Raw genomic sequence first — 16965 nt, 5'->3', positions numbered from 1 at the left:
ATACAGCTTGAGCTTACTGAAATCATTATTCTGACACTTTAAAAAAATCTAATTGGCATAAATGCAGTAGCATGCTGAAGACTTTCCACTGGCATATTTTGCAAATTTGGCTTAGGATGGCCATCTATTAAGAGCCTTTAAAAAAAAAAAACAGTTGACTGTACAAAAATCAAGTGGCAATTTTTTAAACCAGTCTTTCATGTCATCAGGGAGCCTGCTTTACAACTAAATTTCCCCCATCTCTAAGGTCATAGACACTTGCTACATCTACCTTCCCTTTTATTCCACTGAACCCATTGCTTTTCCCATCTAAAACATATGCCAAGTGGGATGGTTATAGCCAAGGGCAGTATTTTACTAGCAAACATTTTGAGAGCCACAGGGGAGCCTTAACATATTTGATGCAGTTCTTGACTTGGCTGGGCCATTCTCTTCCACCAAACTCTGCCCCCTCAGGGACCTCATGAATCACCTGTCGTCCACCAAAAACCAGGAGCACGTAGTCCCCATAAGCAGCTACAAAATCTATATATTCTTACTGCAAAACTATGAAAGCTTTGCTTTCCAGGGAGTTCTGCATCTGATTGTTCTGGAATGTGTTCAGAGGTAGATTTCAGAGCCCAAATCTGAGTCTCCTAAATGTTGAAGCATGTAAGCTTTGTTTCCACCTAACTGAAATCTGACATGCCCTTTCCCAAAAGTTATACAGGCAGCTACTTGCTATTACGTCCCCCTCTTTTCTTCCACGAATAACTCAAAACACATTCCCTACGTGGGTTGGTTAAAGTTTTTATCATCCTGATTCTTGTCTGCATTTGAGATACCAAAAGACACAGAGTGGGGTAGCAGAAGGGTATCCTGTGGAAACAGAGAAAAGCTTGATGTAACCCACAGAAAGCCTTCCCCAAACTTTCTGGACTGCGGGAAATATCCTCAAACCCTCAGAAAGTTGGTTGGTTTTTTTTTCTGACTCCAAATAGATAATTATTATTTCTCAGACTATCTGGTTTGTTTTACCACCAGATAATGGACTCACCTGTTGATTAGAGAGGCCATAAGTCAAGTGATTTTCATTATGAGCTTAAAAACTGCTGCTCGGTAGCACAACAATCTTCAAATGGCACATGAGATCACAGAGCAGCTGGAGTAGCTCTTGAATTGAAAGATTTGAACTGAAGAAACCTGCAGGCAGCTGGAGCTGTATTAAATTTTTACCATTTGGAGTTAATTTAAACTCTCGTTTCCCTCTTCAATGGGTGTGAGAGAAACATTCAACATTTTTTATTTAAGGAAAATAGATGGTGGTGCCATTAAAAAGTTTTATATAAGAACTGAGGGTTTAAGAAATCATAAGGGTTTGTTGGATGGATCTTGGCCCTGTTCCAAGACATGAGTAGCCCTGCCCTTTGCTCCAGCATCATTCAAAGAGACTAGTGGCTAACGCCCAGCTGTGTGGACTGGGTGTCTTTGTCATCCACGTTAATTTCCCCATTGTTCCTGTGCAGTGGCTGCATCCAGGCCCTCGGCCTCTCACATTATCCAGCTACCCCAGTGATGCCAGTCGGTGTTCACACAGCCTCACTTTCTTTCTACATCCTGATAGAGATCTTTATGTCTTCTACTCCCTTCTCCCCACCACGGTGTATTGCTTTTCTCTTCCTCAGAGGTCTGACAGACCGGCTAGGGCACAACCCTTTCCCTCATCCCCTCCTAGTACCCCTCAAAATCCCCTTCTGGCAGGCCCATCCTGGGATTGTGTGAAGATCCTATAAACAAACAGAAATCAACTCAGTGCTGATATCCTTCCCAATCTGGCTCCCAAGATAACTTTTCTTTCATTACAAATGTATGCGTGTGCCCCTCTATATATCTTGACCTTTTATGTCTCAAGGCAGCAGATGGCAAGACCTGTCTGGATATATTTCTCTGTCCTCTCCCTAGAATAAGTGTGATTACTTTGGTGGACCTAATCTAAAAATGGAAAAATTTAGGAGCGAACCTGAGAACACAAGAGTCACTCAGAAAAGTTCAGCAAATGGCAGTAGGGATCTTTATCCTAACTACGTGAAAGCTGCAAGTTTGTAAATGAGGAGTTTATTTAAAATTATTCTAGGATTAGAGATGTGTCAAGGCACTAACTAACTCCAGAATGACAATGGGCAAGTTGGTGCTACTCACACGATGGAAGATACCCCAGCCCTCTACAGTGATCATGCTTATGTAAAACAGAGTCCTCTTGAGGCAAGAGGAAATAACTGGCACCCGGGTCTTTAACGTTCCCGATGTCAGATAAGTTAGTGGTCTGCAGACCTGAGTGTCCTGTTATAGCTGATACCGTGGAAAACTTTGAAAGCTATTTGGAAGAGCATCCACATTTACTATTATTATAATGGTAGGTCTCACTTAGATTTCACCAAGCCACCCATGACCAACACCACTGAGTTTTGGCAGTCAGCATAAAGACAACTGGCTTCATGCTGGGCCCTGTACTTCCAGGCAGGTTCCTTGTAGACCACAGAGAAGCAGAATTAAAGCTATGTGAATCACTCATTTATCATATTCTCATTATCTCCCCACTGGAAGGTAAGTCCCTCGAGGGCAATGAATTATATCCACTTTACTTGTTGATGTATCTCTAGCACCTAGGATAGTTCCTGGCACACAGAATTTCCCCAACAATATAGGTTGGGTGAATGAAGAAATGAATGCGGGCATCTATGTTTTCACTGTGACTCGGAGCAGACCCAGTCAACCTATCTCTGAGGATGATTGGGCAACATCTACCCTAATTGTTACCAACTTTGGTGTTTTAGACTATGAATGTGGGAAATGACAACATGTTTGACTTCTCCTTGGCTTGCTTTTCTTCCAGATTTCCAACTGCCTTCTCTCTACCCATAGTGTAGAGAAATAAATGGGGTCCATTGTGTCTTAATAGGCCTGTCAACTTAAACGAGACATGAATTTCTTTCTTTTTTTTCACTGAGCTGTTATTCTGGGTGTTTCACCCAATTGTTCTGGCTCAAGAAGGGCAGAAATGATTTTCTGTATCTGTATGGCCCATGGATTTAGAAACTTTGGGGACCACAGAAATCTTTTCTTTTTTCCCTTTATTCCTTCACTTTTCCCCCTTCTCTATTTAAAAAAAAAAAAAAGGTATTTAAGAACAATTTATTGAGCTCTGCACAATGGCCAGGATTATGCTAGGCATCGGGGAGAAACACAAACATTAAAAAAAACCTATCAGTTACCCTCAAGCAGCACAGTCTCTTAGATGAACAATAATGGCAAGACAATGTGATCGGTGGTATAATAAAAGCATGTAGAGAATGGTATTATGGCACAGAAGAAGGAGCCAACAAGTCTGTCAGGAAGAGTCAGAAAATGCCTCACAAGAAGGTGACATTTAGGCATTGAAACATGAGTAAGTCACAAAGTCACAAATTGGGGAGGGGCGAAGGGTTCTCAGGCAGAGAGGCAAATGTGTGGAAAGTTCAAGTAATATTCCATGTAATAGAAATCAGTGAAGTGTGCCTAGTGAGTGGTGGGTATATGGAAACCCTAGAAAATGTGCATGGCAGGAGTACTGCTGGGACAAAGATACTAACCAGCCACACCTTTCAAAATCTGAGCTTTCATCTACAGATAGTAGGTAGTTATATTTTAAGCAGAGGAGCAAAATGTTTTAAAAGATAACTTTGACTAAACAAGGAAGGAGAAGAATCAGAGACCTTATTGCAGTTAGATTTAGCAGATACTTAGGAGGAGGAAGTGACACTTCACCAATAAATGAGGGCACGGATCCAGAGAGTAAGTATTGAGTTCTGCTGTGAACAGGTGCTCATTAATAACCCAAGGAAAGATACCCAGGAAGAAGGTAGAGAGGGATTTCTGCAGTTCCAGAGAAGGGTGAGGCTTGAGGCTATGGATCCAGGCATCACCTGGGAAGAGATGGTATTTATAAGAAAGTGGGAAGATTATCAGGGAACTCCCAAGTGGACTGATCCCCTTTGTAAGGGTTATATTACATAGGGGATGCCCATTTGGTAGATGACTTTCATTTCTTTATGTCGGGGGACCATAGAATCCTAAGAGATGTTTCAAGAGGTTTGGGAACACCGGACATTCTAAGCAAAACTTGGTTTAACAGTAGCTTTTTGTGGCAACAGAATCTATAGCTTTCATCAAATTCTCCAAAGGATCTGAGCCAAAAAAGGATTAAAACCTATTGTGTTTTGGTAAATAGACATATGTATTTATATATGTCCGAGATACTTAGGACTTGAACTGAATTAAGAGGTTTGTTTCAGGCTAGAAGAAAAATTAATATAATGATCATGTTCTCATTTGGTCATTTTGAGAAAAAAAAATCCAAGTTCCATGACTGTTTTGGGGACAGGGCAAAGAAGAGAGGTAGGAGAGAAGAGGGAATTTAGTTGGATTCATGACTTGGTAAGAAAAATTTCATATCTCTATTCTATTCAGAGCATATCTCCACACAAAAAATGCTTCAGATTAAATGATTGATCATATATAACAAAATGGAGGAATGAAGCAACTATCTGTATAGTATTACCTTTGTCATAAAAGTATTACCTTTGTCATTTTGAATAAGATATGTATTTCAGAAATTCCTAAGTTACCATTCCTTCAGATCACTCCTCCCATCACTACAATATCTAGTTTGGTTTCATATTTTGAACTTGCTCCAAGTCTCTCACTTGACCATCAATGCACATAGTCAAGACTTTCTCCATAGTAGGCTTCTCCAGGTAAAGAGTATTCATTGAAGGTTATACTATTAATGGAATCTAAGCATAGTGTAAAAATCATCAATTATTTTAACATCAAAGGATGCTATCAAGAGAGTCAAGACATTAATAGAACAGGAAAAAACTGTTTGCAAATCACTTATCTGATAAGGGCCTGTATCCCAAATATATAAAAAACTCTTACAATTAAACAATAAAAAGACAAATAACCCAATCTAAAAATGAATAAAGGATTAGAATAGACAGTTCTCCAAAGAAGATATATAAATAAATGGTCAATAAGAACGTGAAAAAATGTTCTCCACCGTTAGTCATTAGAGAAAGACAAATCAAAACCACAGTGAGATACCACTCACAGGATGGCTAGAATTTAAAACAAAAACAAATTTAAAAAACCCAGAAAATAACAAGTGTTGGCAAAGATGAAGAACTGGAACCTTTGTACATTACTGATGGGAATATAAAATGATGCAGCCACTGTAGAAAACAGTTTGGCAGTTCCTCAAAAAGCTAAAGATAGAGTTAACATATGACTCAGAAATTCTACTCTTAGATATATACTCAAGAGAATTGAAAACATATGTTCACACACCAAAAAACTTGTACACAAATGTTCATAGAAGCATTATTTATAAAAGCTTAAAAGTAGAAACAACCCAAGTGTCCCTCAACTGACATATAGATAAATAAAATGTGGTACATTTTTACAGTGGAATATTACTCCACCCTAAAAAGGAATGAAGTAGTGACACAGACTTCAATGTGGCTCAACCTTGAAAACATGATGCTAAGTGACAGAAACCAGATACAAAAGGCCACATTGTTGTATGAGTCCAATCAGATGAAATGTCCCAAATACAAAAATCCAGAGACAGAAAGTGGATTTGTGGTTGTCAGTTGGTGGGGAGAAAAGGGAATTGGGAGGTATGGGGTTTCATTTGGGGATGGTGAGCATGTTCTGGAATTGTAGAGTGGTGATGGTTGCACAACATTGTGAATATACTAAAGGTCACTGAACCGCACAATTTAAAATGGTTAAGATATGTTATATGCATTTTACCTCAATAAAAAAATATCAAAAAAATTTGCCAATTAACTTCAGCTCTAACCCCAAAATAAGACAATTAGAATCTACAAAATTTTTCAAAAAGTCTCTTTCTTTGCAGAAGTCAAATATTTACACATTGGATGAGAATCTCCCATCATTTTAAGATTTATTCTACTCTGTTAGCAACATTTATTCTAATCCTGTTAAAAGCTCAGGCACATTGAAACCCTCAGTAAATAACAGAAGAAGCACAGAAAACATGATCATGCCTTTGCTTAGTGAGTACGTTTCCAAAATAAAATGACAAGACATTCTTTTAAAAGCCTCTTCAAATGTATATGAGTATTCTCAAGTTTAAAACTCTTTGGAAGTAATGCTGGAGAATAAGGGGGTAGGAGTCCACACACTACCAACCTCTCTTCCTATCTCTGTTTCTTCAGGATGTGAAAGCCGAGCTTGGGTCATCAAGGTACTTTGGAATTCTTTTGAATCTTGAACCTTTTTTTGCATTCAAATTATTTCCATTTGCATTTGGAACACAGAACACCAGAAACTTCCACCCTGTACAGTCCCCAAGAAAGCTCATTCTATTTCTGTTTGTCTTCATATTATACAGCAGGGGGGAATCTGTGTGCCACAGAGGAGGGGTTTGACTTTTTTAAGAGAGGCTGGTGATCATGTTAGATAACTAACAAAAAATGTCCCTGTGCCAGCAAGACCATTTGATGACCCCGACATGGGGAGGGGGGGGGGGGAAGAAATTACAAGACTTTTTTTTTTTTTTTTTTTTTTTTTGCAAAGTGTGCACCCACCTCCCGTGTTAACTCCTGAAGGACTCTGTCCCTAAGCCCCGAGGCTCTCCGAGTGGCAGGCGGGAGCAGCCACGATACCGTGCAGGCCAGTGCAAAATGAATGTGGGCGACCCCTTGCCCACAAATTATCAAGAATTTCAAAAAGTCGACAGCAAGGCCATCCATTCAGCAGCTGTCCACGGTGCAAACTCATGGAGGAAGGGGTTTGATCAGATGGACCCTACCTGCGATGAGAGGTGAGTTACCGAACCCCCAGAACCTCACCATCCTCACCTAAAACAGGAGTCTAATAATCCCCATCCCTCCCGGTTGCTGCCAGACTTTTTTTTTTTTTTTTTTTTGGTAAGTCTCAAGCTTGAATGCTATTGTTGAACATGTTTCCCATTTTTCTACGGGGAAGCGGGTGCTATGTATTTCGACGGGGTCTGGGAGTAGCAGGAAAGCCTTTTGGCGGATTAACTATGGGTCCCTCAAAGATTAAGGAAGGGGCCAAGGGGGCCGGCACTTCCTCTCATCTCCAACCTGACACACTTTGCCTCTCTCTGTGTTTTTATTAGCTCGTATCCTCAGTACATCAGTGGCAAGGGTGATGAAACCGGTGGCAGATTTAACTGCCAGGCAGCTGGGTCACTGTCCCGTGGGTCTTGTTGTCATGCTGCGATCTTAAAGTGACCACGGCTGCTTGGGCTGCTGCTTTCCCGAAGACTCCGGGAGAGACCACTGAATAGTTAATCGGTGGCGAAGGAAGGGAAGAGGCTGTTGCTTGCAGAAAGCGCAGAGAAGCTGCTTTGAAAAATCCCAAGGTGGCTGGATATCAAGAACACGGTTCCTGCTGTGGGCAGCTGTGTGTGCGAAGGGCAGCCCGAGGGCTTAAAATCAAATCTCCAGCATGGGTTGGTACCCTCCCCTGGGGCCACAGCAACAGAGGCGAGAAGCCTAAACACTACAAAATGCAGAAACTCTCAATGCTATGGGATGAGGGTTATCATTTAGAGTTATCTTTATTGTTAGCAGCATCGGTGAATAATGTGTTCTCAGGGAAAGAAAGAGAGAGGAAGGGAGGAAGGGAGGAAGGGAGGAAGGAAGGAAGGAAGGAAAGAAGGAAGGAAGGAAGGAAGGAAGGAAGGAAGGAAGGAAGGAAGGAAGAAGAAAGAAAGAAAGAAAGAAAGAAGAGAAAGAAAGAAAGAAAGAAAGAAGAAGAAAGAAAGAAGAAGAAAGAAAGAAAGAAAGAAAGAAAGAAAGAAAAAAGAAAAAGGAAAAAAGAAAAAAGAAAGAAAAAGAACAAGAAAAGAAGAAAAAGAAAGTGTTAGAGAGAGAGAAACCAGGATGACTTATTTCACAGGGAAGAACTGCAGGCCCCTTACCTGAAACCGTCTCATGTCCCTCGGGTTCCCTGCTGTTTTCAAACAATTCTGATTGCACTTGAGGAAGAATTTTAGAAAGAATCTGCGAAGAGAAAGCAATGTGTTACATTTTGGAGTAAACATTTTTTAGGAGAAAATAGATCTGCATTCTATTAGATTTGATTTGAAAGTGATTGTGTTTCAAGTCTGGGGAATTTCAGCCGGCCCTGCCTGGGAAAGAACACCCCTGACCCTGTGCAATTTGCAAATTTGGATGTTTGCAATCACACGCCTGCTCCACCACCATTGAGGATTGTGAAGCGGTTCACAAGCGGGGCTCTGGTTTGTAGAGCGGCCCCCCGAGTCGCAAGGGCACTCTGTCTCCCAAAACTAAGGCTTCCCAAGCAGCAGTGACTCCTGCCGTGCAAAAATGTCTTGCTCCTGGGTAAAAAAATGGCATGACTTCACCCAGAATCGCAGGGTTTCTCACGCATGTGGCTTTCCGCTGGCCACACACACCTTCATGCTCACACACCTCACACATATACCCTCGCACACAAAGGGCCCCTGATATTTTTAACCAATGTACATAAAATCAGAAAACAGTACGTTGCCATCCGGAGGCAGATCAGTCTGTGCAGGTTTACGTTGGGGTTTTTATGACTCGTAACAAGTGTGAATGTCCTCTCAGACCTTCCGTAGATTATCCAGAGAAGTACAGAAGCACCAAATAATGATCTGAGCTTATCATTCATCATAAGGCATATTTTTAAGCCAAGAGTCTCTATGCAAAACTATCTGTGCAATTTTAAAATTGGGCATCTTTAATCAGAAAACTACATCAACCCAGAGAAATGGCAGAGGTGGCCTTTTCAGCCATTTACCTATTTAATGTTTGGGATTTTGTTTCAAAACACAGTAAGTTTTTCATTTATCTCACTTGCAGAGTCCTTTTCCTTAAAAAAAAAAAAAAAAAAAAAAATCCAGCTTTTGCAGTGTTAAAGTCCCAGGTGAGCTAGGCCTATTTCCCTTTCTGTTACTATGACAACGAAATTTTACCGCAGTCCCAAAGTCCCTCCAGAACTCTCACATCCATGCCTTGAATTAGAACTTTAAAGGAAAAGATATACATTTTTTCCCCAGGATTTACCAACAAAAATAAGTAGAAATCAACAATGCTTCCAAAAATTCTATTTTAAAGCAACGGCTGGTGAGATGCTCTCATGGTGACCTTCTGTTTACTTTTATTTTTTTAAGAATCACACAAAAGAATTAGAGAGCGCTCCAGCTAATTGTATTTAGCACTTAAAGGGAAAAAAAAAAAAAAACCTGATGGAAAGATAAACAGTAAATGATAAAGGAGGGGAGAATGGGAACCGCGTTCTTCAAGATGGTTTCTGTATTTGAGGCTCTTTTACTCTAGATTTGCTGAAAATATTTGGCCAAGTGCTCCCGACCCCTATTTATGAATAAGATGGGGTGTGAATTTGGAAATAACAGCTGAATTTGTTTTCATTATGTTATAACATCTGCTTTCAACTTCCCTCTTTTAATCTTTGCTGGGGTGGGAGGTTAGGCACAACCTGTGCCATGAAAGTATCAGGGTCTTTATCCGGAGGACAGGGCAGTGCAAATACTCCACCACACAGCTTTTTTTTTTTTTTCTTTTGCTCCACACTGCTTTCTGCAGTGTTCAAATTCACAACCTGCCTTTGCTTTCCAAAGTGCAGGGAAATGTCTGCCCGTATGAATCAGAGGTTGATCAGAATGCAAACATTTTATTTTTGTAAGGGGAAACGTTCTTGCACTTGTACCTTCCCAGAAGACACAGCTACAGCCACTCACAATGCACGGAGATGCTCTCATGATATGCTTAAAACTTGCTTTTTTTCTCACTCAAGTCTCCTTCCAAACAGCAGCCCCCACTCCCACACTGCATTTGTCCTCCAACGCCCCCGAGAGTGATTTATACCTTTTTCCCCTCCTATCACCAAATCAAGTGCTCTTTCCTACTCAGTCCTTGATTTGGGGCAAGTTTTGCTTTGACCCGTCTTATAATGCACACCCTCTGTGTGCTATACTTTCCCTTACCTACCTGACCCTTCCTCTAAAACGTATCTGGTGAAAACATTAATGCTCGTGAAGGCATTATTATATGCCTGGTGTGGTAGGTGCAAAAGTGCAGAAGAAATAAATGTTTACGTGGAATCAAATTGATTTAGGGAAACAAGGGGCCTGCTGAAAGGGTCGATTCAGTTTCAATTAGGACCCTTATCAGTTCCTCGGGTGGGAAGTTTTAACTCCTTTGTCGGCCTGGGGACTGAGTTTGTAATTTGTAACCGGCCCCCTGAACACTGAGGATATATTTTTCCATTCACAAAGGCGAAGAGAGAGGTGGAGGTGAGAGGAGAGAGAGAAAAAAAAATTCTCTTACATTGTATAGGACTTCCTAAAAGAAGGTATGGCTGCTTCTAAATGGCTAGCTCCAGAAATCATATTTTATATGTGAGCCTAAACATTAATTGAAAGGAATTCAGGGGTTTACTGATATCTCCAATTTTTTCTCTTCCTTTTACTGCTGTCTTCCACCTCCCTACCACCCCCTCCACCCACCATGCTCAGGGGCTTGATACAGAACCCTTGACTAACTATACCATCCATTAACCACAGGGTGACTTGCAGGGAACAAATCCCTTGGGTCTGGATCCCTCCGAAGCCAGAGCTGTCTGGAAAATGTCAGCGCTCTGCACTCAGAAACGGGAAACCCAAATGAATTACAAGATTCAGACTAAACGTGCAGATTCTCATCAGGATGGAAGTTGTTATTTCCACTTTCCCCGAACAATGTTGACTACATAAATACTAGAACGGCTTAGCGCAGTACACTTTGCAAGGTTTCTCATCTCATTCCTTAGGAGGGAACACCAACAACTAACAAGGATTATCCTTGTTCTCAAGATACAGGGGAATAGAGAGGTGGGATCCAAATGTGAACTCAACCCAGCACATTGCAACCTGGCTCCTAGGTCAGCTGAGGTGACGTAATGTACCAAATGGCATTTCTTCACCCCACAGATATTTATTACATGTTGACAGTATTCTAGTCTTGACCTGTTCCAACTATGTAACCAACTTAGCTCACTTCTCTGGGTCTCAGTCCGTTCAACTGGTTTTAACTAGCTTATCTCTAGGGTTCTTCCAATATTAATATTCTATGATGGCAAAGAAAAGTATGTAGAGTTGAGAGCCCTCCAGAAATGGCTACACTGATGGAAAAAAAACCACTGAAGACAAAAAAGACCATGATTTACTATAGTCCAAGTGGGGTGTACATAGGATTTTCTGAGAGATAGGTCAAACCCACTGATCTGAGGGGGGCGGGGAATAAGCAGAGACAGCTGGTTGGTGGACAGTGCGGCATCTTGAGTGATGCCTTGGTCTGAACAGGCAGTTCCCCAGGGCTTGGCAGGCAAACTGTTGAGTGACCATTATCTTAGGCTCCCTTCTACATGCTTCTGAGGCAGAATGTGACTCAGGAACATCACTGATCAGAGCCATCTCTGTCCCCTCTCACCATCCTATGCTGGTCCAGTAGCTGAAAGGTACAGGGGTCACAGAGGGGAGGGAAAGAAAGTTTGCCAAGTGTCTACTCTGTGCCATGCCCTGAGCTAGGTGCTTCCCATACAGTGTGTCATTTTTTTTTTCTTACAACAGCTTTACTAATGAATTCTGATGAATCATCTCACAGCTAGGAAAACAAAGTCACCAAAAATTTTAAAAAGTTGACCAAGATCGCACAGCTTGTAAGTGGCAGAAACAAGGATCTGAACCTGGGTCCTTCTCACAGCAAGTTCCATCTGGCAGTCTATGCTTCCTGAACCAATTAGATTGTGGTGATGGTTGCACAACTCTGTGAATATATTAAAAGCTATTGAACTGTACACTTTAAATAAGTGAACTCTATCATATGTAAATTATACCTCAATATAGCTGTTCTTAAAAAAACTCAAAAAATGGTCCGAAAGAAAGAAAGAAAGAAAAAGAAAGAAGAAGGAGGGGAGGGGAGGGGAGGGGAGAGGAGAGGGGAGAGGAGGAGAGGAGGGGAGAGGGGAGGAGAGGAGAGGAGAGGAGAGGAGAGGAGAGGAGAGGAGAGGAGAGGAGAGAGGATGGGAAGGAGAAAAAGAAAAAAAGAAAAAAATCCTTCAACATGAAGGATTCTGGTTTCTTGAAGAGTGAGTGGACCATAGCATCCCAAGAGGAAAACACTAGGTAAAAGGCAGTTGCATGGAAGTAAATGCCTATTAATGAAAATCCCTGCTGAATTCATTTATTTACCCATTTGATCAATCATAGTGTATATAGTTTGTTCCACAAAGGTTCTGGATGGCAAATAAGATGGACCAAATCTTTACCCTCATGGAGCACACACCAAACTATTCAAAATATGCTTTTTCCAATTCTGAGAGGAATCTGGAGACCCCTGAATATGGGTTTAAGTTCTCAGGGGACTTTTCAACAACCCAGAAATCTCTTTCTCTCTCAATCTCTGGGAACACTGTTCAAGAATAGAATGAGAGTTCCTAGGTGGGTCTAGACTTGTCCTGAGGCCATTCCAAACAGAAACCGAGATTCAAACTAGTTGGCACAAATAGGGTGCAAAGTCAAGGTTCAGAGGTGAAGGCAGTGGGGCAGGGGTGGGGTGGTTGTCTCTAAATCAAAGGAAGGGCAATTACTTAGTATTCATGCCAGATGCCAGAATTATAACCAATGATCTGACTAGTATAAAACCTAGAATAACTTTTGTCCAGATTTGTGATAGAGGTCATGCAATTCAACTCCCATTTGTGATCCAAGATCTAGTGTCTTCTTCTAAAAAACTTGCAATACAAAAAGTGTTGAGAAAAGCACGAGAGCTTCTTTCAACAAAAGGATTAGACAAGGATGTGTATCAAAAGAATGTGAACTTAGCACTAGTAACAGCTACCATTAGGCAGAACCTTACTCTATGCAAAATAATATGTAAAATACCTTTCACTTTGAAACTTATTCCCTTAAAAAAATCTAATTCTACCTATGCTGGGAATAATTTCTGCAATGCCATGGTCACATATTACACATCATGAAGATGAGAACACCCCCCCCCCATACTCTCCGAAAGCCAAGGACAGAGGGTACTATATCTGGTTCTTTCTCTCTGCCACAATGCTGTATAAGCAGGCTGGCTCACTGAAGTCCGAGCCATATAGCCTCACAAACTGTGTAGGTGTCTAAAGGCCTAAGTCCATTGATTTTGGAGGAAGACACATTTTATCTGGATTAACTACTAACCATCCTTTTCTGGAGTCCACAATAAATTGAAATACAATTGGCTTACACTGTTGGTGTGTGCTTCCTTTCCCTTAGAACACTCATACCATTTCTAAGAACTATCAAATGCAGGGATAGACTGGATCATAAAATCATATTTGAAAGAAATGAGCAGTTGTCTCTCCTCTCCCACAGCCCTGTCGAGCTTTTGTCCTTTGGGGGACGAGGTAGAGTGAGGGGTCATGCTGGATGGACACACCCCTGGGTCCATTTTCTCATTCAGGGCAGCTAACATGGCAGCTCACTCTGTTTTATAAGGTAGGGAAACCTCTAAGTGCTGGGTTTCCCCTTGAGACCAATAAAAAACAAAATGATGGTGTTCCAGGTTTAATCTAGGTCTTAACTGCGAGATCCTCTTTGAACCTTCCTACAACAGAAAGAGTATATTTTCCTCTCCCAAAAGCCTCCAACAGAATCCAAATCCAGGCGGCCAAAGTAAGGTGAAGGGCAGCAGAGGGCCCTATGCTTCACTGGAAGATAACATGCCCTATTGATTGTTTCAGGTGTCAGCCCAAGTAAGAAAGGGTCCTGAAGCTTCAAGGGCTTTGTGAAGACTCTCACCAAAGTCCACAAAAACTAAGAAACTCTGGAAGGTCAAACTCCCCATTGGCTCTTGCTACACCTTAAGAACTTTGACAATGGGGCATCTGAGAATGTTCCGTACTTGCAATCTGCTTGGAAAGATGAAGGGCAGCACAAAAGTTCAAGAAGATCCATGGAAAGGGGAGATAAATGAAAAATCTTGACTGACTGGCTTCTTTAGGTTTCAATCAAAACTCATTTTTATAAGCTGATTTTCTATGTAATTCATTTATTCAAACAACCCCTTAAAATGTAAATATAAATACATGAACATAGTAGGCACAGAATCTTTCATCTCCACAGACATTCCTATGGAAGAGGTTTATGACCACTAAAGCTTATTCACTTAGACTATTTCAATGAAAGGCCATCTCAGATCCAAAAAATGTAAGTTTACAGAAAATTTTGAAGCACTAAATTTTCTTACTTACAACTATACTCAATGTCTCTAACTTCCCATAGCTAAAAGACTAATTATGATGATGATTATAATAACAAAGAATCCACCTTCACCAACTTCATATTATGTGCCATGTGTGATTTCTTTTAATCCATCCACCTCTGAGAGTAGGAGGATCAACATCTCCATTCTACAGAGGAGTTAAACAAGACTCAGACAGGTCAGCTCACTTGTCCAAGGTCAAGCAGCTAATAAGTGCAGGAGCTAGGAGGGGAGCTCTGCTTTGTCTGACTCTTAGAAGAACATTGCTCTGGTGGGAACCCGGCCATGCTTCTTTTGAAGGAAAAGGTAGGACACACTGCCAAGCAGCTCTTTGTTTTGGGAACTACAACCTCATTGATCTACGTGGGGGATTATGTTGCATTCTTTGTTTTACTCTCTGGAAATGAGAGTGAAATCATTCCTCATGTCACAAAACCAAACAAGCAAGCAAACAAAAATGTCTCTCATTCCTATCAGGACCTGCATTCTCTGGAAATTCGGTAGCTCTTTTGGAGTGTGCAGAGAAAGATAAGCAAGTCTATCAAGATTTTGGAAAACGGGATGTCCAAAGAACCCACCTGGTCCAAAGATGACAGGGCCCAAAGAGCCACTACAAAAAGAATGTACGAAATTGCCCTGAGTGGATGAGGAAGATTCCAAACCATTTGTCCATCATGACTACAGAGAAAAAAGGGGCTGGAAGTCAAATGTGCAACCTAAGAAGTTGAATTAAGTCTTGGAAAACATTTTTTGAGAGTCAAGTCACCAAGCTAAATTTTGAAAGCCTTACCCAAGGGACAGAGGAGACTCTCCTACATTGGATATTTTTAAATAGACCAGCAAGTTAATTTCTTTGGCAGCAGAAAATTTCAGTCTTTTATGTGGCAGCTCATTGGGGCGTCCCTTCCAAGTCATTTCCACATTATGCCAAGGCTTCTGCATTATTATTATTATCATCATCATCATCATCATCGTCATTATTATTATTTGCTTGCTTAGTATTTATTGTAAAAATTCGGGACATTCAGTTTCTCCCTCCTATAACGTGATTCTCTAGGCCAGTAGTGAGGAATAGTTACCCATGCAAAGTGTTTGGTTGAAGAGCTGGGACCTAGTAAGTTAGCTCCCTCACCTTTTGCTAGGCCTGCTTCTGCTCCCCTCCCCTGAACTGCCCCTTCTTCCCCACCACCTTTTAAAATGGCCCATTTTCCAAACAAAACTATACCAGAGGGAGTTGCCATAAATTCAAATATGATTCTCTCTGCATTGCTTATCTGTCCAATATTAAAGTTCTTTTTTTGATTTTTAAGAAGAGATATTTTAAAAGGAAGAAAATGCCATTAAATCTATTATAGCAGATTGCAGGAAAAGAGGTACAGGAGAAGACAGTGAGTCAGGATCCTCATCACTGTCTTCAGTAAACTGTGGCCAGGCAAAATCATTTGGTTCCTAACTGGCAGCAGGCCCCATCAAATCATATTCTATTCCGTGTTCACTCCAATTACAAGCTCCTGGAAGTGGCATTTCAGTGTGGCAACAGAGCCTTCGATCCCAAACATGCTGCCTCGGGAGTGGATCTGCTATATTCATTTAGGCATCGGGAGGGAGCGACTTCCCCCGCTGTGTAATTCTGACTCTGTATCGATAGACTTCATTTCATGATTTCTTTGGAAGTGAACGTCTCCCATAGCTCAAGTGGCAAAAAATTGACTGGCAATTGTCACCGAGGTACATAAAAACAGGGAGCCACTTTGATTCTCCACTTACTTCTGACCAATAACCCACTATAGTTTCTGAGGACCTGGGGTTATATGTTGGGATTTTTTTTTTCTTCTGTAGTCAGACATCTTCACTCTCCTGAATTCCATTACTTGGCAACATGAGGCTGGTAGGGAAAAAAATCTCCAAGGAAAAGTCCTTGTTTTTGCACTCCGATGAGAATCTGACACCATTAATGAAAATAATAATTGAACTCTTTGGGCTTAAATTGGAATGAAACACAACACGAAGAGCATGTTTGTAATTCCAATTGTTCTGGTAAACCGTCTTTGGAGGGCTCTTTGCAATGTGCGCAGTCCCATCTTTTCCTTCTGTGTTTTTGTTTGTTTTGTTTTGCTTTTAACCCAAGTCCTCTCTTTGGCCCTATCCCTTCTTCTCCCTTCTGATCAAGAAAAGGAAAAAAGACAGAGGGAAACAGAGCGTGTTACCGACCGACTTCAGGGAGCATCTTTCTATGAGACTTCAGAATTGGAATACAAATCTATTTCCCTTTCTAATGCCACGACTACTCGGGTGAAGGAGAGAAATGAAGTTATTAGCCAGCCATCAGCTTAATGGGTCCTCACCGTCCTATTTCCTTAGCGCCCCTTCCCCCCTGTGCAGCCCCTCTCCCCCTCCCAGCGCTCTGCCCTCCCTGTGAAGCTCATCTATGCTAGGCTGAGCAGTGAACACCAATTACACCAAGAGCCCTTTGCTGCTGCCTGGTCCGCTGGTTTTACTGTTTTGCCAGATGGTTGAGGCCAATGTGTAAAACTCTCTACCCTACCATTAATTCATAACTTGGTAATAACTTTCCCACGGCTCCAGGAAATTGAAATGA

At 41.3% G+C, this 16965-nt stretch overlaps 1 protein-coding gene across 2 annotated transcripts in view; it reads right to left on the bottom strand.

Annotated features, from left to right (window-relative positions):
* Positions 1-16965, bottom strand: part of EBF2 (EBF transcription factor 2) — a 191392-nt gene that overhangs the window by 49480 nt on the left and 124947 nt on the right. For both annotated transcript variants that reach the window (XM_025463054.3, XM_025463055.3), the window contains exon 7: positions 7997-8078. In XM_025463054.3, the coding sequence (XP_025318839.1) occupies positions 7997-8078 (82 nt within the window). The remainder of the gene's footprint in view (positions 1-7996; positions 8079-16965) is intronic.

Source organism: Canis lupus, chromosome 25, assembly GCF_003254725.2.
Source record: "Canis lupus dingo isolate Sandy chromosome 25, ASM325472v2, whole genome shotgun sequence".
Classification (NCBI taxonomy): domain Eukaryota; kingdom Metazoa; phylum Chordata; class Mammalia; order Carnivora; family Canidae; genus Canis; species Canis lupus.
This window is presented reverse-complemented; position numbering and strand designations above follow the sequence as displayed.